The sequence below is a fragment of the Leucoraja erinacea genome, chromosome 30 (assembly GCF_028641065.1).
Source record: "Leucoraja erinacea ecotype New England chromosome 30, Leri_hhj_1, whole genome shotgun sequence".
Taxonomy (NCBI): domain Eukaryota; kingdom Metazoa; phylum Chordata; class Chondrichthyes; order Rajiformes; family Rajidae; genus Leucoraja; species Leucoraja erinaceus.
Genome location: NC_073406.1, coordinates 16,678,891 through 16,703,829, shown reverse-complemented (window position 1 = coordinate 16,703,829; position 24,939 = coordinate 16,678,891). Strand labels below are relative to the sequence as shown.

Below are 24,939 nucleotides of genomic sequence, written 5' to 3'. Positions count from 1 at the left end.
AAGCTTAAAAATACTTCATTAACATGAGGCAGATGCTTTGGACTTTACTTAAAATTAAGTTTAGTTTACAATATTCTGGCCTTTACTGTAGGCACACAAGCATGATTATGTATCAAAGTTAACTTCTTAATGGTCGCAATCAAGTGGAGACACAAGGAACCGCAGATGTTGGAACCATGAGCAAAACAAAGTGCTGGAGGAACTCAGCGGGTCAGGCAGCATCTATGGAAGGCAGTGGACAGATGATGTTTGTGTTGGGAATTTTTCCCCAGACTGATTAGAGTAGAGAGAGAGAGGTGGGGCAGAGCCTGGGCAAGTGATAGGTGGATACAGAGGGGGGGGGGGGGATTGGCAGATGAGTGGAGTAAATGACAAGGGCTAAAGGTGTAAAGGAGACAAAAGGATCAGATAAGGAAAGAGGAGGAGGAGTGAAATGTAAAGCCAGAGGGATGGGAACGTGTGGAAGGAGAGAGGGGACAGGCTTGGAGATGGGTGATGAGCATACTGTGGGTTAGAACTGGTCATAACATTGCCTCCTCCTTGACCCTCATCACTGGCGCTCCTCAGGGGTGTGTGCTCAGTCCCTTGCTCCACTCCTTGGACCACCGTGACTGTTATCGAGTACGGCGCCAACTTGATCTTTAAGTTCTACAATTATTGTGCTGTTGTTGGCCAGATCAACAACTATAACAAGACGGAGATCGAGAACCTTGTGTCAATGTGGCCAGACCACGGCGTAGCCCTTAACATCAGAGTTGGTTGTTGACCAAAGGAAGCAAGGTGGTGAACACAACCTCATCAATGGAGCCACTGTAAATGTAGTCATCATGTTTCTAGGCATCCATATCAATAGCACGATAGAGTGCTGGAGTAACTCAGCGGGTCAGGCAGCATCTCTGGAGAAAATGGATTGGTGCTGTTTCGGGTTGTGACCCTTAAACCAGCCTCTATAGTTCATTTTTATTTCACGAGCAAGATTATCTGGTCCCTTCACACTTTTGATGCAGTGATCAAAAAAGCCCATCAGCGAATTTACCTTCTTAGGTGTCTGAGAAAATTCAGCATGTCCAGGAGGATTTTGACAAACCTCTGCAGGTCCAACACAGGCTCATCACTTCCTTCCCTCCAGTTCATCTTCACTGTGCTTTGCATCAGGAAGGTTGGAAATATCATCACGAATACCCATCACCTTGGTCATTCCCTCTTCTTGCTTCTACTTTCTCAGACAAGATACCGGAGCCTGAAAGCTCAGATGTCCACACATATAAGAAGCATCTTCCCCACTGCTATCAGACTCATGAACTTCGGAGCGGCACGGTGCCGCAGCGGTAGAGTTGACTTCTTACAGCGGCAGAGACCAGGGTACGATCCTGACTACGGGTGTTTGTCTGTACGGAGTTTGTACGTTCTCCCCGTGACCTGCGTGGGTTTTCTCCGAGAGCTCCAGTTTCCTTCCGCACGCCAAAGACATACTTTGGAGTGGGTTAATTGGCTTGGTAAAATTGTAAATCGTTCTCAGTTTGTAAGATAGTGTTAGTGTACGGGAATCGCTGGTCGGTCTAGGCGCAGTGGGCCAAAGGGCCTGTTTCAGAGAAACATAAAACCATAGAAAATAGGTGCAGGAGTAGGCCATTCGGCCCTTCGAGCCTGCACCGCCATTCAATATGATCATGGCTGATCATCCAACTCAGTATCCTGTACCTGCCTTCTCTCCATACCCCCTGATCCCTTTAGCCACAAGGGCCACATCTAACTCCCTCTTAAATATAGCCAATGAACTGGCCTCAACTACATTCTGTGGCAGAGAATTCCAGAGATTTACCACTCTCTGTGTGAAATATGTTTTTCTCATCTAGGTCCTAAAAGATTTCCCCCTTATCCTTAAACTGTGACCCCTTGTTCTGGACTTCCCCAACATCGGGAACAATCTTCCTGCATCTAGCCTGTCCAACCCCTTAAGAATTTTGTAAGTTTCTATCAGATCCCCCCTCAATCTTGTAAATTCTAGCGAGTACAAGCCGAGTCTATCCAGTCTTTCTTCATATGAAAGTCCTGACATCCCAGGAATCAGTCTGGTGAACGTTCTCTGTACTGCCTCTATGGCAAGAATGTTTCCTCAGATTTGGGGACTAAAACGGTACGCAATACTCCAGATGTGGTCTCACCAAGACCCTGTACAACTGCAGTAGAACCTCCCCGCTCCTATACTCAGATCCTTTTGCTATGAATGCTTTCTTCACTGTCTGCTGCACCTGCATGCCTACTTTCAATGACTGGTGTACCATGACACCCAGGTCTCGTTGCATCTCCCCTTTTCCTAATCGGCCACCATTCAGATAATAGTCTACTTTCCTGTTTTTGCCACCAAAGTGGATAACCTCACATTTATCCACATTATACTGCATCTGCCATGCATTTGTCCACTCATCCAACCTATCCAAGTTTCAGTACTGTATCTCTGAATTAAACTAAACTAAACACCATATTCACACCCGCTTCCTGGAGCGGGTGCCATGTACCTTTAACTCCATCCTCACTTGGTTATTCTGTTACTGAACATCATTTTTTCTATTTTTGCGCAACCTCAGAATGCACAACACTCTCGCACGCTTGAGCCGTTCCACAGTCCTCGTATTTATCATGATTGAATGAACACTGTGAGCTTTACGCAAACGAGGAATCTCATTGCACCTGGTGTATATGACAATAAACTAATCTAATCTCATGCAATATATTTAAAACATAGATACTGTAATCCAATGTACACACGCATATCAGCATGGCCTCAAATTCCAACAAATCTTGCTCAGATGGTCTTGACATTTTATAGCCAGTTTTGGGGGGCAACGTTTCAACAAGTTTGCATGTGTTCTCCTGTGTAATTCACGACAGATTTGTCAGGGCCCAGAACGCATTGCTGGGGTAGTGGTGGAGGCAAATACGACAGTGGCATTTAAGAGGCTTTTGGACAGGCACATGGAAGTGCAGGGAATGGGGGGATATGGATCATGTACACGCAGGTGAAGTCAGTTTCACTTGGCATTAAGTTCGGCACAAAACAGGGTGGGCTGAAAGGCCTGTTCCTGTCCTATACTGTTCAACATACCAAATCTGTTCAAGTGACTATGAAAATCGCATCTAATCAGAGCTTCATAACTCTCTGCATTGTGCTGCAGATTTCAAGCCAACTCCAGTACCAGATTGAACTAACTACTTCATTGTGGTAACATTTCACGCATTGGCTCCCCTGCAAGGACGTTTTACCACTACCCTCTGTGTGAAAGACTTACCCCAAAGATCGCAAATATAATCTGGACAGTTCTGAGGTGATGAACTTTACATGGTCAAATATAAGGGGAATGTATTACAGTTAACGGCAGGACCCTTAACAACATTGATGTATGGAGGGATCGTGGAATCCAAGTCCACAGCTCCCTGTAAGTGGCAACACAAGTAGATAAAGTAAAGAAGGCATCTGGTGTGCTTGTGCTCATTGCTTAGGTAATTGAATATAATAGCCAGGAAGTCATTTTGGCGCTTTATAAAATGTTGGTACCATCACATTTGAAATATTGCGTGCAGAATTTAGCATAATAGCATTACAGTTATAAAGAAAGTGCAGATATAAAAAAAGCTGCAAGGGCCACAGTGAGGTAGGTTGGGGGATTGGGACAACACCCTTGGCTTCTGAGGTCCATTTTCAACAGGAACGTTGCCTCTGTTTCTCAATCCATGATGCAATTTGACATGAAGGAACGGGTGACGTTTCGGGTCGGGACCCTTCTTCAGACTGAGGGTCAGGGGAGAGGGAAATGAGAGATATGGAAGGATAAAGTGTGAAAATGAGAGATCAAAAGGGACAAAGGTTAAGTAAAATGTAGAATAGATCATTGGGAAAGTGGCAAAGAGGTATACAAATAAAATGTAATCAGGAGGACAGTCAAACTAGTCGGAGAACTAGAATGGGAAGGGAAGGAGAAAGAAGGAAAGCAAGGATTACTTGAAGTTCGAGAAGTCAATATTCATACTGCCGGGTCTCAAATGTTGCCCTCAGGTTCCTGCTGAATCTTTTCCCTCTCACCTTAAACCTATGCCCTCTAGTTCTTGATTCCTCTACCCTGGGTTATAAACGCTGAACATTCACTCTTCTTTTCCCCGTATGATTTTATACATCTATATAAGATCACCTCTCTACCTCTTGCACTCCAAGGAATAATAACCTAGTCTGCCCAACCTCTCTCTATAAACTCATACCCTGGAGTCCTGGCAACATCCTCGTAAATCATCCCTGCATTCTTTCTCGATCTACGACATCTTTCCTCTGGCAGGGTGACACACAACTCCAAATGCGCCCTTACAAATGTCTTGTACAAAGGTAACATAATATCCCAAGTATTTCTGGCTTATTGTACACGATCTTATACACATCACAGGCATCACAGTGGCTCAGCGGTAGAGTTGCTGCCTTACAGAGCAGCCTTACAGGGTATTCTCCGAGACCTCCGGTTTTCCCCCCACACTCCAAAGACGTACAGGTTTGTAAGTTAATTGGCTTTGGTAAAAACTGTAAATCATTCCTGGAGTGTTGGATCGTGCTAGTGTACGGCGATTATCAGTCGGTGGCCGAAGGGCCTTTTTCCGCACTGTATTTCTAATCTCAAAACTAAACTAGTGTCGGGCACAACATTCAACGCCGCTGTACGTCTCCTGCATCCTCTGCTTTAAACTCTCAGAAGCGCAAAGTGCTTAAAATGAACATCACAGTTGTCTCACTATTCTTAAAATCCTCCAGGTTCAATTTTCACATTTTCGTCAAGATTAGATCAGGAATACAGGAAGCTAATGCGCTGTGTGATCCAGTTTCCAGATGTATATGCCTTGACCTTTTGTTCTTGTGAACTGACTGGTTGATCTTCATGGGGCAATCTCATTACCCCGGTAACAACTGGTCTCCTTGTGCAAGCTTTGGTGTCCTCAATAGATTCAACAACTATGTGTGTTTTTTAAAAAAAGTTAAGCCATTCTTAAGTTTAAAACGTTATTTAATACCAAGGCGTTATGATCATTAGTCTGGTAATTTCCATTTATCTCCCATTTGGGAACGGTAAATTTAATCAAGAATTATCATCTGTCCAGGAATGCTTCAATAATATCTGTACACCTCTTTATTGGGAGAGATTATTTTAAATGTAGGTTGCATCGTTAGGATTAATGGCTGCTGATACCTCCTCCATCGTTTTAGAAAGCAACAATATTCAAATTTCATAGCCCTCTTGATATTAGAAACAACGAGGCTTTTTATTTTACACTAGAATGTTAATTGTCAGTGATTTAAACATTTATCATTCCTTGGGGTTTACAAGCAGTTCCAGTGTGACGAAGTATTTATCCACAAGTATTTATTCAATCGCACCAAAACCCGTCCAGTATTCCCAACCTTGGGCACAGAAAACTTAAGATTTGGACTTTAGACTCTATAGAGATACAACGTGGAAATAGGCCCTGCGGCCCACCTGAGTCCGCGCCGACCAGCGATCACCCTGTTTGCTAGCACTATCCTACGCACTAGGGATCATATACAGTTTCCAGAAGTCAATTAAACTATAGACCTGCAACGTCTTTGGAGTGTGGGGGGAATCCGGAGCTCCCGGAGAATACCCACGTGGTCACAGGGAGAACGTACCAAACCCCATACAGAGAGCACCTCTAGTCAGGATGGAACCCAGGTCACTGACGCTGTAAGGCAGCAACTCTACCGCTGCGCTGCTGTGACGCCCACATGTATAAGATCATGTGCAACAAGACAGTAATACTTGGGACATGATGTTACAGTTGTACAAGACATTAGTGAGGGTGCATTTGGAAAACTGTGTTCAGTTCTGGTCACCCTGCCCTAAGAAGGATGTCATCAAGCAAGAACGAGTACCGAGACGGTTTACAAGGAGGTTGTCAGGATTTGAGGGCCTGAGCTTATAGAGAGAGGCTGGGTTAAGGGAGAATGTACAGACAGCGGCCATTGTCAGGATCGACCCTGGGTCAGCAAATCTACTGCTGCACCACCGTGCCACCCAACCCGAGATCAGATACTTTGTTGTGTCCCTGAAGATGAAAGGGATTATTCTTAAACCACAAGCGATGAGCAGATTGCTTATCTGCACCACCTGCCAAAGGCAAGGCAATGTTTGTGTAGGTTATTTGATTTGTATAAATGATGTACTACCTAACGTGCATTCAGGAAAGCCAATAAAATCAGCATCATCATTTACTATGCAGCTCTCTAAATGCTTGGCTATCTTTGTAGTGACCTGGCAGACTGACAACGTAATGACAGATGGCCCATAACAGCTTCAGCGATCCCTGCACCCACCAGATGAGCCGCCGTATGTGTTTACTTTTGATAAGGTGCCACGCAGAAGATTTTGCACCAATAAAGGGCTCTTGTTATTGTGGCACCATCGGTACAAATATAGAGGGGTGGTTAAAAACAAAGCAAAACACCGCACATGCCGGAAACCTGGAAAACAGAATGCCGCAAGTGCTCAGCGGGTCAGGCAGCATCTGGGGAGGGAGAAACAGAATGGTGAACGGTCAGTGTGGAAAGGTGCATCGGAAGAAGGGTCTCAACCCGAAACGTCACTTTGCCACGTTCTCCTGAGACGCTGCCTGACCTCCAGCACATGGTGGCCTTTTGGTGAAAGGTTGCTGACTTGTAACGTTATCTCCTTTGGACCCTCAACAGTAGAAATTGAAGGATTTGTTTTTCTTTGGCTTGGAGATCTGCTGTGAACTGGGGAGCAGAGAGATCACCATAGGCCGCTCAGATTTTTAGTGTCTACATCAATCAGTTAGATAAAAAACATGTGCTGGAAGATATCGCTTTGACTTCTGTGCAATGGGAATGATTTGCTCCAACAGCTTGCGTGACTCCAGCAGCTAGTTGCTGCTGTAAATGGATGAGCACTTCATCACTCTACAGGGGACACAGCATAATGAAGTATCTAATACTAGAACCACTCAGCGGGTCAGGCAGCACCTGAAGAGATAGAAATTGCTAGTGTCAATATGTCAGAACTTCTACTGCTGACTGCCAAGTGAAACATCACCTTTTCCTTTTCTCCAGAAATGCTGCCTGACCTGCTGAGTTCCTCAGATAACGTGGATAGTTTACGTTTTGTGTCACGACACCTTCTTCAAATGATTGTGGGGGGTGGAGAAAGTTGGAAAAGAGGAGGGGCAGGATAAAGCCTGACAACAGTCTGAAGATACACAAAAATGCTGGATAAACTCAGCGGGTGCAGCTGCACCTATGGAGTGAAGGAAATAGGCAACGTTTCAGGCGTCTGAAGAAAGGTTTCGGCCCGAAACGTTGCCTATTTCCTTCGCTCCATAGATGCTGCTGCACCCGCTGAGTTTCTCCAGCATGTTTGTGTACCTTCCATTTTCCAGCATCTACAGTTCCTTCTTAAATAGTCTGAAGAAGTGTGTCTCGACCCAAAACGTCACCCATTCCTTCTCTCCAGAGATGCTGCCTGTCCCTCGGAGTTCCTCCAGCATTTTATGTCAATCTTGATAGGTGGATAGGGGGACACGGGCAAGGGGAAGAGGGGGGGGGGGTGTTAGGCAGATGGTTTGAGAAAGTTGAGAGATGAAAAGACAAAAGGTGTGTGATAAGGATAGAAGAGGTGTGAATTGTGAAGCCGGAGGAGTGAATACCCACAGGGGAGAGGTGGGTGTGAGTCCAGGTGGGGCACACATAAGAGGGGGTAAGAAAAGAAAAAGGTGGAATGGGGGTTGTTTGTAGGTTAGTTACCTAAAATTGGAGCACCCACACTGGCCTGTTTACATTTAAGCTGCTCACTTCTTATCAAGAAGTCGTTCATGCTTTGGAAAAAGGGAAGTGCAATGAGATCTGGGGTCCTTGTACACCAGTCACTGAAAGTAAACATGCAGGTACAGCAGGCATTGAAGAAAGCTAATGGCATGTTGGCCTTCATAACAAGAGGATTTGAGTATAGGAGTAAAGAGGTCATTCTGCAGTTGTACAGGATTCTGGTGAGACCACATCTGGAGTATTGTGTGCAGTTTTGGTCTCCTAATACGAGGAAGGACATCCTTGCTATTGAGGCAGTGCAGTGTATCCTCACAAGGATAATCCCCAGGATGGCGGGACTGTCATATGAGGAAAGATTGGAAAGACTAGGCTTGGTTTCATTGGAATTTAGAAGGATGAGAAGGACTGGACAAGCTCGATGCAGGAAAAATGTTCTCAATGTTGGGGGAAGTCCAGAACCAGGGGCCACAGTCGAAGAATAAAGGGGAAGGCATTTAAAACTGAAATGAGAAAGAAAAATTTCACCCAGAGAGTTGTGAATTTGTCGAATTCACTGCCACAGATGGCAGTAGAGGCTAATTCACTGGATGAATTTAAAAGAGAGTTAGATAGAGCTCTGGGGGCTATTGGAATCAAGGGATATGGGGAGAAGGCAGGCACGGATTACAGATTGTGGATGATCAGCCATGATCACAATGAATGGTGGTGCAGGCACTAAGGGCCAAATGCCCTCCGCCATCACCTATTTCCCATGTTTCTATGCTTCCCCCCCAATCCTTGGAGGCATGGAAAAATCAGGATAATTTGCAACAACATTTCAAAGATCAATGTGTAGGAAGGAACTGCAGAAGCTGTTTATACCGAAGATAGACACAAAATGCTGGAGTAACTCAGCGGGTCAGCAGCATCTCTGGAGAAAAAGAACAGGTGATGTTTCGGGTTGCAACCCGTCTTCAGACTTATCAGAATGATCCTGGTGTTTCCATGTCTCCAGGGATTGTCGGGAACATGGACAACTGCTTGATATGAAGAGCGAGTCTGAAGAAGGTTTCCGACCCCAAACCATCACCTAGTCCTTTTCTCCAGTGATGCTGCCTGGTTACTCCAGCATTTTGTCTCCAAGAGGAATGATCTTTGGGTCATCAGCAGATGGCTGTGTGTGTGTGTGTGTGTGTGTGTGTGTGTGTGTGTGTGTGTACAAAAGAAGCAGGCAGTGTAGCTGAGAGCTTGGACCACTGCAGTGAAGGCTGCTCAAGTGACATCTGCTGGATAATAATGGATGCTCCCACCACATTCCTGCCACAGGGTGAAGGCAGAGAGAGAGATTGGGACATTGCTTCCCTCTAGTGGCAACCATCGAGAATGACACAAAGTTCCCAATACAAGTCCCTCAGTTCGTAATAAGGACCAAGCTCTGTAAATAACCACGGCAACACAGTTCTTTATCACGGGTAGACTCAAAATGCTGGAGTAACTGAACGGTTCAGGCACCATCTCTGGATATAACCATATAACAATTACAGCACGGAAACAGGCCATCTCGGCCCTTCTAGTCCGTGCCAAACCCGTATTCTCCCCTAGTCCCATCTACCTGCACTCAGACCATAACCCTCCATTCCTTTCCCGTCCATATAACGATCCAATTTATTTTTAAATTATAAAATCGAACCTGCCTCCACCACCTTCACTGGAAGCTCATTCCACACAGCTACCACTCTCTGAGTAAAGAAGTCCCCCCTCATGTTACCCCTAAACTTCTGTCCCTTAATTCTCAAGTCATGTCCTCTTGTTTGAATCTTCCCTACTCTCAGTGGGAAAAGCTTATCCACGTCAACTCTGCCTATCCCTATCATCATTTTAAAGACCTCTATCAAGTCCCCCCTTAACCTTCTGCGCTCCAAAGAATAAAGACCTAACTTGTTCAACCTATCTCTGTAACTTAGCTGCTGAAACCCAGGCAAAAAATGAATAAAAAGAAATAGGTGACCGTGCGGGGCAGAACCTTTCTTCAGACACACTTCTTATCATGCAGTTGTCCATGTTCTTCCCAATCCCTAGAGACATGGAAAAAAAACAGGATAATTCTGATAAGGCTGGAGAAGAATTCCAACCCGAAATGTCACCTATTCTTTTTCCCCCACAGAGATGCTGCCTGACCCACTTACTCCAACTCTTTGTGGCTATCTTCAGTATAAACCAGCATTTGCTGTTCCTTCCTCCACATTCTTTCTCACAGCTGCTCTTTATACTGAAGGGGCAGAGTCTGCTTCATAGCAGCAAAATCTGGGCTAAAACCACCATTGAATCATCACAGGAAACTGCAGATGCTGGAATAGAGCAAAACATAAAGCGCTGGAGTAACTCAGCAGGTCAGGCAGCATCTGTGGAGGCAATGGTTGAAACGCTTTTTCTATCTGTCCATTTTTGTCCACAGATGCAGTCTGACCCGCTGCCTTCCCCCAACACCTTGTGCTTTAGTCTAAAGACCGTCTTGGTTGACCTCCCAAGACCCGCTGTGACTAACATTAGTGAAGAGCTGTTAGATAATTTCCAATATTACACCCGAATCATCATTCCTCTGCTGGTAACCATGTGCACACAAGGCTTCGAGCTATTTGTACATTCAAAACCTTCTGTACTGTTCTCAGACTTTTAATCGGACAATCGCCCAACCTGTGCGACTCAGAGTGCATTGTGCTCTGTTCTAACAAAGCGTTTGCACAGTTCAATTCACAGATTCCCGGAATCACAAAACTAAAAGCAACAAGCATAGTTCATCAAACCATTCTTACCCAGGTGGGCTCACCACACAAGCACAGCAACAGTATTCTCCACAACCTTTCACTTCCCTTTTCAAGTATTGATCCAGTTTCTTTTTGATAAAAATGAAACCATTTCCACCAAATGAAGGGTGGCACGGTGGCTTAGCGGTAGAGCTACTGCCTTACAGCGCCAGAGACACGGGTTCGATCCTGACTACGGGTGCTGTCTGTGTAGAGTTTGTACGTTCTCCCCGTGACCTCCGAGATCTTTGGTTTCCTCCCACACTCCAAAGACGTGCAGGTTTGTCGGTTAATGGGCTTGGTATAACATGTAAAAAAATTGTCCCTAGTGTGTGTAGGGGTAGCGTTCATGTGCAGGGATCGCTGGTCGGTATGGACTCGGTGGGCCAAAGGGTCTGTTCCGTGCTGTATCTCTAAACTGAACTAAAATGGAATAAAAAAAACAGCAGATACTGCAAATCTGAAATAAAAACTAAATGCTGAAAACAACCAGCATTGTTTAGGAAGGAACTGCAGATGCTGGAAAATCGAAGGTAGAAATGCTGGAGAAACGCCAGCATTTTTGTCTACCAGCAGGTCAAACAACATCTGTGGAGAGAGAAACAACATATGTTTTCGAGTCGAGACCCTTTGTTAGATTTGGATCTTCAAGCTGAAACATTTCTTTCCACAGTAGCTACCCGACCTGATGAATATTTGCAGTGTTTTCTGCATTTATTATAGTACATTCTGGATGTTGCATCTATGATTAAATAGTTAAAATACTTATGGGCCCGTCCCATTTGGCCGTCATTTGCACGTAATTTACGCGTCACGACGCACATGTCGTGACACGCACGTGATGCGCGCATGGTGCGTGGTGACATAAGCAGTGATGCGCGGTCATGTGCGGCGTCCCAGGATTTTGGGATGTACAAAATCTTCGCGAGCCATCTGCGTGACGTGCAAATGACAGCTATGTGGGACAGGCCCTTTACTGCTTTATCATTAGTGTTAAACCGCAGTGGATATAAAAAGCTCAGTTACATGTCATCAAATTGAACGTATTTTTGAGCAATTAGATTATCGTGGATAAATTGAATGGTTTCATCTTAAAAAGAGCTTAAGTGCTGGAATAACTCAGCAAGGCAGGCAAATCATCTCTGGAGAACTTGGGGCAATGTTTTGGGTCAGTACACTCTGATATGCTCTCTGTTACTGCCTTGCTGAATCCTTAGAGACATTTACAATGTGGGTCAATTTGCCTTCAGTCAATCTCTTAACTTCTGGGAATTTGGTTTGAAGTACGAACACGGGAAAGGGCTGGAGACAGAATTGTAAATATTGCTACTTTATGCCAATTTAAAATGTTGTAAAGTTCCTGACTACAATGACTTGATACTGTCACCTGCCAATTGGTGTGGTCACTCAGTCACTCACTGACTGATAGTGGACCATAGATCCCCAGAGCTACAGCAATGGGGTACCCTAGTCTGTACCCCAGGCTGAGAGAAGAGGATGAAACTGTGACACCATTCAGGTTCTCATTTAAACTTCAGGCAATCACCGTTAAAAACTGGCACTGAGTCAGGCAGAGGAGTGCAGCTAACAAAGTCAGCAGTTTACAGATGGGCACCACCTTCTCTGGCAAACTATTGACTTGGCAAACAGCAAGCGACAAGTGGTCTTTTGGAAATCACCAGAATTATGTAACAGCCTCTCACACGCTAAAATGATGCCTAAAATAATTTGTTTTTGTACTCTCATCGGCACTGTACCATATGCAAACAGAAAAGCAAATAATTGGCCAGATGATCCATTTTGCATAATGTTGAAAAGTAACTATTGAGGGAGAACTCTCCAACTTCCTTCAAATAGATTCATGGAACATTTTGAATGCAAATGATGATCAATGTGACAATGTATAAACAAAGAGTTGCAGACGCTGGCTAATACACAAAAGGACACAAAGTGCTGGAGTAACTCAGCAGGTCAGGCAGTATCTTTGGAAAACATGAATAGGTGACGTTTCAGGTCAAGAACCTTCAGTCGATGGGCCGAATGGCCTAATTCTACTCCTATGTCTGAAGAAAGGGCTTAACCCACAATGCCAACTATTCATGTTATCCAGAGATGCTGCCTGACCTGCTGAGTTACTCCAGCACTTTGGGTCCATCAATGGGATGATCATTGATTGTAGAGTCATCCAGCACAGAAACAGGCCCTTCAGCCCAACTCCGCCGACATGCTGAGTAAGATACCCCATCCGAGCTGGTCCCTTTGGTCCTGGCCTGGTCCATATCCCTCCAAATCTTGAACCAATCGATACAAGACAATTACAGTTTCGGCAGTGATGCCTCTGTACTTGTCTGTCCAGCAATTGCAGTTCGTTTAGCAATTGATACAGCCTGTTTGGTAATGACTTAGGCAATTGATGCACTCAAGTAGAGGCGCTGACGTGCTTTCTTTATAATTGCATCATTGTGCTGGGACCAGGAAAGATCTTTGGAAATATACACGCCCAGGAATTTGAAGTTCTTGACCCTTTCCACCATTGTCCTGTTGATATTAATGGGATTGTGGGTCCCTATCCTACCCCTTCCAAAGTCCACAATCAGTTCCTTGGTTTTGCTGGTGGTGGAGGACCAGGTTATTGTGCTGGCATCATTTGGTCAATCGGTCGATCTCATTTCTATACTCTGACTCGTCACCATCAGTGATTCGTCCCACAACAGTGGTGTCATCGGCGAACTTGATGATGGAGTTTGCACTATGTCCAGCTACACAGTCATGAGTATAGAGTGAGTATACCAGGGGGCTGAGCACGCAGCCTTGAGGTGCTCCCATGCTGATTGTTATCGAGGATGACACATTTCCACCAATACGGACAGACTGTGGTCTGTGGATGAGGAAGTCAAGGATCCAATTGCAGAGGGATGCTCAGAGACCCAGATCTGAGAGCTTGGTAACAAGCTTGGAGGGGATGATGATGTTGATAGTGGTGACTGGAATCCCATAGCATGTAAATCCTTTCGGCATGCATTCACTAATACTCATGCTACAAATCCCAAACCAGATATCATTCATAATTTAAAAATGATTACTTAATATTTATAGCAACAAGCACTCAAAATAATACAGCAACAATACCACAGTGCTATTTTCAATGGTCTTACATTGCTTCACAGAGAATATTGTCTTTGGTTAATATTAAATACAAGCAGATTACACACAGTCAGATCTTGTCAACAATTTAAATCCTTTAATCCTCAAAAAACATTTCTCCTTCTGCCATCCTCCTGTAATGTCCCCATGATATTTAGTATTTCTCATTCACATTATGAATGAAATTAGCAGCACACAATCCAGCAACCCAGCAGCAAGGCAACTCTGCACAAATTAGATAAAGCCGTTGACTTACTGTGCACTTCTCAAGCGAATGAAAGACTTGTCTATCCTAAAACAGAAGAAATAACAAAGAATTATGGCACTGAGATTTTTTATTATCATCCAACCATTTTCTAATCTTCAATTCAGAAATTGTTAATGCACAAATCTGTGCTTATTTGCACACATTTAACTTGACAGTGGCTAAATGTATTCAAGAGAGAGTTAGACATACGCTAGCTCTTAGGGCTAACGGAATCAAGGAATATGGGGCGAAAGCAGAAACAAGTTACTGATTTTCATGGATGATCAGCCATGATCATATTGAATGGTGGTGCTGGCTCGAAGGGCTGAATGGCCTATTGCTGCACCTATGTTCTATGTTTCTATGTGGTGAATCTGTGGAATTCATTTTTAAGAGATACAGTGTGGAAACAGGCTCATCAGCCCACTGAGTCCGCACCGACCAGCGATCCCTGCCCACACTAGGTGTGCCAAGTCAATTAAGCTATAAACCTGTATGTCTTTGGAGAGTGAGAGAAAACGCGGTCACGGGGAGAAGGTACAAACTCCGTACAGATCTCCCGTAGTCAGGATCAAACCCAGGTTTCCGGCGCTGCAAGCGCTGTAACGCAGCAACTCTACCGCTGAGCCATCGTGCCGCCCATACGCGAGCTCTACTGAACGCACCATTGTGCAACACATCATGCGTATTTTGACCGTGCATCCAACTTATTTTCCTGCAAACAATCCCTCTGGGAAACCAGATCTCATCTGACATCACTACGAGAAACCTTGCTCCACGCTTCCCTTCAGTGTGACCATCATCACAATACAGTAAGCCCTCGTTATAACAGGAATAGTGTGCGTTATTGCCGATTTTCCGCAATAACCACGTGTAATATATGGCATTTCACGTGTAGACACCCAACAATAAGATTTAGACTGAGCAAGAACTGTACTGACACAGGTGTATTTTTTCTGATGAAACATTAAACCAAAGCCTACGCACCTATGCTAAGCTACAAAGCTCCAAGGCCTCAATACAACAATACAAGGGGTGGTGGCAGCAGATGTGGCCAAGGAAGGTGTGGGCCGGTGTTGGCATTGGCTGGCACAGATAAGGCAGTGACCAGGGTTGGGGTGGGCAGCAAGTGGCCAGGGAGGCAGAGCGAGCCAGGGTGGCGTTGGCAGCCCTGACCACTAAAACCAAAATCCATTATAAAGAGGTCCGTTACAACAAGGGTTGACTGTACTTTTGTGCAGACAGGCAGTACATGCCCACAGACACGGCTCTCCAATTAATGGTCCAAGGACATCAAATGCCGTCGAATTAAATAAACCAGGCAAGAAAAATAAAAATAGACATTTTCATCATTTTACAGAATATCATAAGGGTTAAAGGCCTAGAGATTTCATCTGCTGTACTCTACATTAGAGCCACATCAAGTGTTGGATTCATTCACATTCAGTACCTTAGGAAGGTATTTCTGGTCATTGGTCTAAGTTTAGAAACAGCACATTGGGTGGTTCCTTGTGCAATGAGTTTTTGGATCTTGCTAAATCGTGGCTGTAAGCTCACTGGTCGAAGAGGGGATTTGAAAATCAGGAAACCTCCTCGCCAACCCCACTGGATCACAATTGGAAATAATTCCAGCTTGAGATAAGAAAACAAGCACCAGCCCAAAACTGAACACAAAACTACATTTTGAGGTAATTACAATTCATCAACAGGGCAAGTGCAAACCGCTTGACAGAGGAAGGTCAAATCAGGTCCCAGAGGAGTTACTGGAGAAGGCCACAACAACTGGGTAAAGGCAGAGAGTGCATTCAATTAACTTGAGCTGAATAATTACCCAATTTACTGTAATCCCTTGATTGGGGGACCTTTGTGGGACCTGGAGTTTCACAAAACAGGAACAAGGCTTTTGAGTGTTCATTAAGTTAACGACCAGAGTTTAAAATCCAATTAAGTAACCACAATTTGAAAAACCACAAGTTGATTGCTGTGACTGAGTAATAGCAGGCACTTCCTTTCCTCCTCTGAATTCAATTACGCAAACTTGAATTGTCACGTGATGAGATCCGTAGACCACCAATGTGTTGAGACAACACCCCCATGCTGCCTGCACATTTATGTTGTTTAACTAATTTGAAAGTCTGTTCACAAATGCTATGCCATCTCCTGGGTGTTAGACTTTTTCAGGCACCTGTAGAGATTACAATGAAAACATAAACTGTGAAAACCGTTGCTTTACTAATAAGCAATGTTATACCATGTGTAAATCTGAAAAACACTAATTTTTTGCTTACCGGCAAAGAGTTATCTCTCTACAGTTTTTAACAGCGCCTCATTTTACTCTGCAATGTCTTTCAGTTCTCCACACTCAAGCTCGTTTTGATCACTTCAGATTTAAATCCTTCAGTTAGAAGCAGTGCCCTCACTTGCCCGGCGTTTATCTCAAGAAGAGCCTCTCACACCCCCAGATACCTCTGCCTCCTTGTTAAAACTAACCTCTGTGACCAGACCTGCTGCCTGTATCTCCTCCTATTGCTCAGGATCGACTATGCTTTGCTTGGCAGTACTCATTAGTTCAAGGAGTAGAATTAGGCCATTCGGCCCATCAAGTCGACTCCGACATTCAATCATGGCTGATCCATGTTTTCCTCTCAACCATATTCTCCTGCCTTCTCCCCATAACCCCTGACACCCATATTAATCAAATAATTACTAAAACTCCTGCAAGGAAGCTTGGGATTTTAAAAGTAATATGTGAATGGAAGTATTTAAAAAGTTATATATATATATATATATATATATATATATAAATGTTGTAGTTGTCATGTTGACAGAAGAATAATGTATTTTATTAGCAGAAAAATTAAGATTAAATCTCAAAGGTTATGGAACAGATATTATCCTTCAGGATAAACTCCAAGCCTTTCCAAAGTCAAGGGGCGAGCCAAGGCTTATTTACAGGTGATGGGATAATGAAATTCTTACTTGCTGCAGCTTCACAGGCTCATTAAAGCAACACACAAATAAATATATAACAATCAATAATACAATGAATTAGTAATCAGTTACACTAGGCCACATTAGTGCAAAACCAAAGTCCGTAGTGCGACCAAAACAATGCTTGTGACATTACAATGTGCCCTTCTATTTTCATATGTTTGAACATGTCTGTGTACTGAGCAGGCAACCATTCACAGTTCACCCATGCGTGAAAATGGATTCCTTTCCTGAGTGGAAAGTATAACAGCAATCTGCTGAAATGTCTAAAGCAGTGAGTAGAGGTCTCTCATAAAGAATTCAAGGGCAGTGTTCCAAAGAGCAGCAGGAATCCTGGCCGATCGCTATTCCTGATTGAAGGAGGTACTGCTCACGATTCACTGGTGCTCTCTGGAAACTTGCTGTGTACAGTTTTCCCTGCGTTCCAAACCCTGATTCCACGATACCAATGCTCCCACACCCACTGACAGCTAGAATGCCAGCCTAATATCTGATCTTATGATTCTGTAATAGCAGTCTTTTATCCCAGGAAACATTCCCGTAAATCTCGTCGACCTTCTCTGTCTTTCATATAATGAAGCAAACCGAAACTGAACACAATTCTTTAATTAAGACCAGGCCAACGTTTATAAAAGTTCAGTATGACCGCACTACTTGTATATTCTACGCTCCGTTGATGAAACCTGGAGTTACGTATGGCTCTATCACTGCTTTCTCAACCTGAGCAACACCTTTAATGATCTCAGTGCCCAGCTTTAAGTGCACAGCTCCAAAACAAAAGAGATCTGACAGTGAATCCCTGTGATAATTTACCGTATGAAGTGTATCTGATTTAGTCAGGTACAGAATTCCACCCTCACTGTGGAACCCAGGTCCCGGTCTTGAATCATCTGATGTTCCTGCCCCACGCAATAGTATAAATCTTGGTGCAAGGCACCTTGGTTGACCCAACTCTTTGATACCCTGACAAGTCCCCTTCCCCAACCCCTGCTAATGGCAGGCCCTGACGCTCTGATCTCCAAACCATCTGACTCAGCAATCCCTGGGCTCTAAACGGAGCCTTGACATCCACATTCCCCCACCACTCTCTACGACCACTTCCTTCTTACCACCCAAGAACTGTGACCAATACAGTGAAGGGTCAAATAGCACAGACACAGGCTCTTCAGCCCATCATGTCCAGCCCGACCATCAAGTACACATCGCCACTAATCTTATTTACCAGCTTTTGACCACTAGCCTTGGCAATTCAAATGTTGGTCTAGATACCTGGGTCTAGATACTTCTTAGATATTTTCACACCCATGATCTGGTGGTTCTTTGCAGATGCATGTAGTTGCTATTCCTTCATTCTTGTTATGTTTACATCCTGTAACTCCCTCCCCAAGGCACGCTGGAGAAAAGTTCTAAAAAAACAGCTAACTATTACCTTCTCAAAGGCAATTTGGACCAGTCATTAAATTCCTGCCCTGCCCACGTTCCATAAATAAAGTTTTAAAATATTTACATGTCAGGTAATCGTTTTCCTTCATACTTCTGTTGTGTTTACCACATACAGCCTGAGGCCCGGGTGTCACTTGTATACAATCCCTGTAATTTTAATTCCATCTCTCTGTAATGGAACAGGCTTTTTCGGGCCTAATTCCACCATAATCCACAAATACAATGGAAATGCTCTGACTTAACCCTAGAGTTTTTAATCATCTTATGTTCCTAACCCTAGAGCCTTTATCCCAGGGTTTGAGATCTGCTTGTAGAAAGTCACGCTCAGAGTCAACTGATCATGGGAGTGAGGTTAAACACAATGTGCTGGAGTAACTCAGCAGGACAGGCAGCATCTCTGGAGAAAAAGGATGGGTGATGTTTCAGACCGAAGAAGGGTCCCAATCCGAAACGCCCCCCGTCCTTTTACTCCAAAGATGCTGCCTGACCCGCTGAGTTACTCCAGCACTTTGTGTCCACCTTTGGTATAAACCAGCATCTGCAGTTCTTTGTTTTCTGCATGGGAGTGGGGATCTTGGCCTGGTGGATAGGGTTGGACTGGGAACACACAGCCCGACAAACTCAAAAAGTGGAGATCTGATCAATCAGTTAATGGCATTCACATCAACCACTGTAAAGATTCACCCTCTCCAATCTCGATGCACTATAGTTACAGTCTATGTATCATCTACAAAACATACTCTAGTTACTCACCCAAGCTACTTTCCAAAATGGGAAAATTGATCCCACCTGACTTGGAATCAGATATTGGAATAGATAGCCTAAATAGCCAGGAAGCAGCAATATGGGTTTTTGCAGGTGAACAACCCTGTGGGGTCAATGCTTGGGCTGCAATAGAATTGCACTGGACATTGGGTGGAAGGCCCATGAAATAAAATCTAAGCTTGATTTGGGAACACATAATCTCCATGGTCTCTCTGCAAGGGCTTTCTTTACAAAATGCATCAAACGTATTGCTGCCTGACCTGCTGAGTGATTCCACATTTTTATATTTATATAATGCCAGGTCTGCTGTTGTATCCAGGCTAAACCTCTAACTTACACAAATTGAACCAAAAAAAATCAAATATAAAGTGCAGAGACATCCACCACCTGCCCCTAGCAGCAGGCAAAAACATTTGGCAGTCTTAGAAATAGAATCATTAATTAATTGAGCTATACAACGCGGAAACAGGCCCTTCAGCCTAAATCATCCAGGTTGACCAAGATATCTAAGTTAGTCCCCTTTGCTTGTGCTTGGTCCATATCCCCCTAAACCTTTCATATCCATGTTCCTCTCTAAATGTCTTTTTTTATATGTTGGCTATTTTACCTGCCTCAACTACTTCCTCCATATACCAACCACCCTCTGTGTGACAAAGTTGCCCCTTGGGTTTAAATCCTTTACATCTTTCTCCTCTCACTATGTGCCCCCTGGTTCTCGATTCTTCAACCCTGGGGAAAGAGATTGCATCTTACCATTTTATTCGCTCCGATACGCTCCCACTCTCAGCCATCCATTAAGATATCAGAAATCAAGCAGTTCCTCTCTGATCTACTCTTGCTGTCGACCGAGGCTCAGCTGGATCACCCAGTGCACAACAGTGAGTGGGGAGTCTCGTGGCAAGACGCTTGGGTCAACTTAGCCCGCCCTCAGCTGCGGCTTGGGAGCATGCATTGTAATCCCTGCTTTAGTCCGCTTCCAAAACACCACAGACCCACAATGGCAGCGGTCTGGTCCACTGATGTAGAACTCACAGTACAAGCTGTGCTCCTCTCTCATTGCCTGCACTTTCCCATAGAAAACAATGGAGCCAGTGAAAGACTTGGGCGATAATGGCACATTCTGACAGGTCAAACTAACTTCAACCTTGCAAAGTACACCTGTGCTTTTAGAAAGATGAAAGGTGATATAAATGAGTGCAAATAATCCAAGCAGATCAATGGCATGGTGCCTGAAAAAATATTTATATTTTAGTGTATTTCAAAATATGGAAAGTATTAAATATTTCTGCAGTCTTGGAAACATTGGGTGAGCATTGTGCAGGTCAGGAAATAGTGATACAGAAAACTGCAAGCTAGGGCAGTGAATCACCTGTATCAGCCAGTGATTATAAGGCTCACAAGTTTCATGGCATCTTTTTACCCTACATGCGTTCTCTGCTACCTCTCAACAATGTAGTGGCTCCTGAGGTCCCCCTTAAATCTCTCCCCTCTCACCTTAAGCCGTTGCCTTCTAGCTTTAGAATCCACAACCCTTTGAAAAAGCTCCCTCACAGCCCCAAATACCGGGGTTTGATCCCAACTTCGGGTGCTGTCTGTGCAGAGTTTGTACGTTCTCCCTGTGACCAGCCTGGGTTTTCTCTGGCAGCTCCGGTTTCCTCACACACTCCAAAGACACACAGGTTTGTAGGTTAATTGGCTTTGGTAAAATTGTAAAGTAGTCCCGGGTGTGTGTAGGATAGTATTAGTGTGCAGGGATCGCTGTTTGGCGTTGACACGATGGGCTGAACAGCCTGTTTCCATGCTGTATCTCCAAACTAAACTAAACTAAACTAAATTCAATATGCCCTTCATGATTTTGTGCATCTCAATAAGGTCCCCCCCCCCCCCCCCCCCCCCCCCTGGCTCCCTCGTCACCCCACAAAAAAACTGTGTAGTAACGAACAGGAACAGCAGATCCTGGTTTAAATCGAAGATAGACACAAAATGTTCGAGTAACTCAGCGAGACAGGCAGCATCTCTGAAGAAGGGTCTTGACCCGAAACGCCCCACTTTCCTTCTCTCCAGAGATGCTGCCTGTCCCGCTGAGTTACTGCAGTATTTTGTGTCTGTCCCCACAACGGAAAACGTTTTTTTGAACACTCAGCACGTTTCCAACTTGACAAGGCATTTCCCGACTCTCCAACCGAGCCTTGCCCTCAAAGCAAGCAGTAGAAGTGCAGTACAGGTGAGTTTTATTAACGGGGAAGTAAACTAACTTTGATTCAGAATGTTAGCAGAATGTTTCAAAAGATTACTCAAAAGGGCCTGTCCCACTGTACGGACCTAATTTGTGAGTTGAGAAGAGTTCAGGAGAGTTTTAAAAAGTGTCATGGTCTTGTTGTATCGCCGAAGTAGAACATCTCCTACGACCTCCTTGGACAATGTAGAGAACCTCCTACGAATATGTAGAAGACCTCCTTTGATCTCCTTTGACTATGTTGAAGACTAGCTTCGACTAGCTTTGGGAAAATTGGACACCGAATAGTAGAGTGAAGACGACCTCCTTCGACTATACTAACACTATCTACGACCACCTTCGACTTCCTTCGATTACCTCCAATTGCCTTCAATTACCTACGAATAACAATGCCGACCTACTAAGACTTACTTCGACTAAACCTAAGAGTAAAAAATATATAGATTTTTTTCCATGCCGACCAATTTTTACTCAGCATGCTAAAAAATACTCCTCGACCAACTGAGGCCTCGAGTATGCGTGAACTTCTCTTGAGCATGAAGGAGAGTTACATAGACATAGGACCACGTGTCGACCATGCTGCAATGAGTCGAGTGCAAACTCTTCTAAACTCGCAAATTAGGTCGCCGCTGTGGGACAGGCCCTTTACATTAACTCACTAGCACCTGGAAGAACTCAGAGCTGATGTAATATGTCAAGTGGCTTTGAGATTAATGATGAGGTTTGCAGTGACAGGTGATCTCGTGACCATAATCTTTTACTTGATTATATATAATTTAGCCCTTTGATGAGTCACATACAGTACATAATGATTATGATCAAATTTAAAAGTACAACACAATATGTTCTCTGTCACAGGTGTGCTATGAATTAGTTTTGTTTAGTTGACTTAGTTTTGAGATACAGCACAGAAACAGACCCTTCAGCCCACTGAGTCTGACCAGCGATCCCCGTACACTAACAGTATCCTACACACTGGGGACGATTTACAATTTATTTATAACCAAAGGCAATGAACCTACAAACCCATACGTCATTGGGGGGTGGGACGAAACCGCAGCACCCGGAGAAACCCCATGTGGTCACAGGGAGAACGTACAAACTCCGTATAGACAGCACCCGTGATCAGGATCGGGCCTGGGTCTCCGGTGCTGTGAGGCAGTAACTCTACCGCTGCGCCATCATGCCATCCCAGAATGATGAATGTTGAAGATTCTGATATGATCAAGAATCTCAACTTTTAGTAGGACCAGAAATTACTGCAGGTGACATTAAGGGCAGAAGAGAAAATGGTACCCTCTACTCAAGCAAACCCTGCAGAATGTCAGTCCATTGTGAGCACCAGAGGCAACACTCGGGAGTTTTCAGTGTCCTAGAGTTGGGATCATTGCCTCAGAATAGTTGGAAATGGCGCAAGTTGATAATGAGGGGCATGGATAAAGTGAATGCTCACAGTCTTTTTCCCTGGGTAAAGGATTCTTAAACTATAGGTTAGACGCTGAAGATGAGAGATTTATGAGGGACCTCAGGGGTAGCTTTTTCACTCTGAGGGCAGTCCATATTTGGAATGAGCTGCCAGAGGAAGATATAGGGGGCAGCACAGTGGCCCAGTAGCTTCAGATTGTACTCAAATAGTAGCTCCTACAATAGCCTTTCCCAAGCCAAGGACCTTTCAACCTAAAACAAAATAAGAGTGTTACATTGCCAAAGGTTTAAGTGTTTCAAGTTGGCAGCACTGTGGCCCAGTAGTAGTGGTAGAGTTGCTGCCTTACAGCGCCAGAGACCCGGGTTTGATCCTGACCACTGGTGCTGTCTCTACAAAGTTTGTATGTTCTCCCTGTGACTGGGTATGTTTTCCCAGGTGCTCCAGTTACCTTCCACATTCGAAAATAAAACATACAGGTTTGTAAGTTAATTGGCTTTGGTTAAAAATTGTAAATTGTCCCTAGTGTGTAGGATAATGTTAGTGTACGGAGTTATCGCTGGTCGGCAATGACTTGGTGGGCCGAATGGCCTGTTTCTGCCCTGTATCTCTAAAGCCTAAAGTCTAAATTGATACAATTACAACCTTCAAAAGATATTTGGACAGACATATGGACAGGGCGTAGGGGTATGGGCCACATCCCTGATAATAGGACCAATCCAATATCCCTCTTGGTCAGCATGGACCAGATTGGTGAAGTGGCCTGGCTCTGGACTCTACAGCTCTGTGACCCTAAGTGTGAGGTGTTTACTACAGGGAGTTTAAATGAACTATGATAACAAGAGCTTTAGTGTCAAAAAACTAAACAGCAGCAAACTTAACCTCATTACACATTGTATCTGTGACAGCTCTTTGCAAATGATTTCGATTAATCCCACATGTATGCTTTTTAAAAATTTCAAATAAACCTGACGTTTTACTAAACGTGCATCTGGGCACACACTTCATTCCCCCTCCGACAGCACAAAAGGTCACTTTGCAATTGGACCACTTAAGTGGAACTTCTTAAGTGGAATTTTGTACATAATTAGTCCACGTTAGGTTGTGCCATGGGACTATTTCTTGGTGGATTAGCAAGGATTGGGAAATAGGCCTGAACAATTCTGGTTGCAGTTCATTTTAGTTTGTCTGATATCTATCCGACATCAGATATGCAATCTAACCTTGCATGCGGTGTACTGTGGCCACTTCTACACTTACAAATAGAAATTGCGCGGCACAGCGCCTCACACCGCCAGATACCCGGGTTCGATCCTGACTACGGGTGCTGCCTGTGTGGAGTTTGAACGTTCTCCCTGTAACCGCGTGGGTTTCCTCCGGGTGCTCCGGTTTCCTCCCACACTTCAAAGACGTGCCGATCTGCAGGTTAATTGGCTCTGGTAAAATTTCTAAATTGTCCCTCGTGTGTAAGGATAGTGCTAAAGTAGGGGGGTGATCGTTGGTCAGCATGGACTCGGTGGGCCAAATGTCCTGTTTATGTGTTGTATCTCCAAAGTCTAAAGTCCAAATTCTAACTAGGTGGTTCAAAGTGCGATCTATGATTTGTGTTTTTAACTCACGGTAAAACCATATGAAATCTTCCAGCATGTCAATAAATATGCGATTTCACTGGCTCTCCACTCTGCACTGGACCACTTGGATAATAAAAAACACCTGCAGACTGTTGTTCATAGACTATAGCTTGGCGTTCAACACCATCATCCCCTCCAAACTTGTTATCAAGATCAGGGAACTGGGCCTCTGTGCATCCATTTGCAACTGGATCCTTGAGTTCCACATCACCAGAACACAATTGGTGTGTATTGGCAACAACATTTCCTCCTCGATAGCCATCAGCACAGGAGCACCTCAAGGCTGTGTGATCAGTTCCCTGCTCTATACCCATGACTGAGTAGCCGGACAGTTCCAACTACACCTGTAAATTCACTGATAACACCACCATTGTTAGACGAATTATGGATAATGATGAATCACAGTATAGGAGGGAGATCCCAGAGAGTCAAGAGCATTTTATTG

General features: G+C 44.3%; 1 protein-coding gene across 1 annotated transcript in view; it reads right to left on the bottom strand.

Moving 5' to 3' along the window:
• The window catches only part of LOC129711699 (rap1 GTPase-activating protein 1-like), a 280,412-nt gene that overhangs the window by 206,420 nt on the left and 49,053 nt on the right, over positions 1–24,939 (bottom strand). Inside the window, 1 exon segment of the mRNA XM_055659567.1 lies at positions 14,015–14,050. Coding sequence (XP_055515542.1) covers positions 14,015–14,050 — 36 coding nt within the window.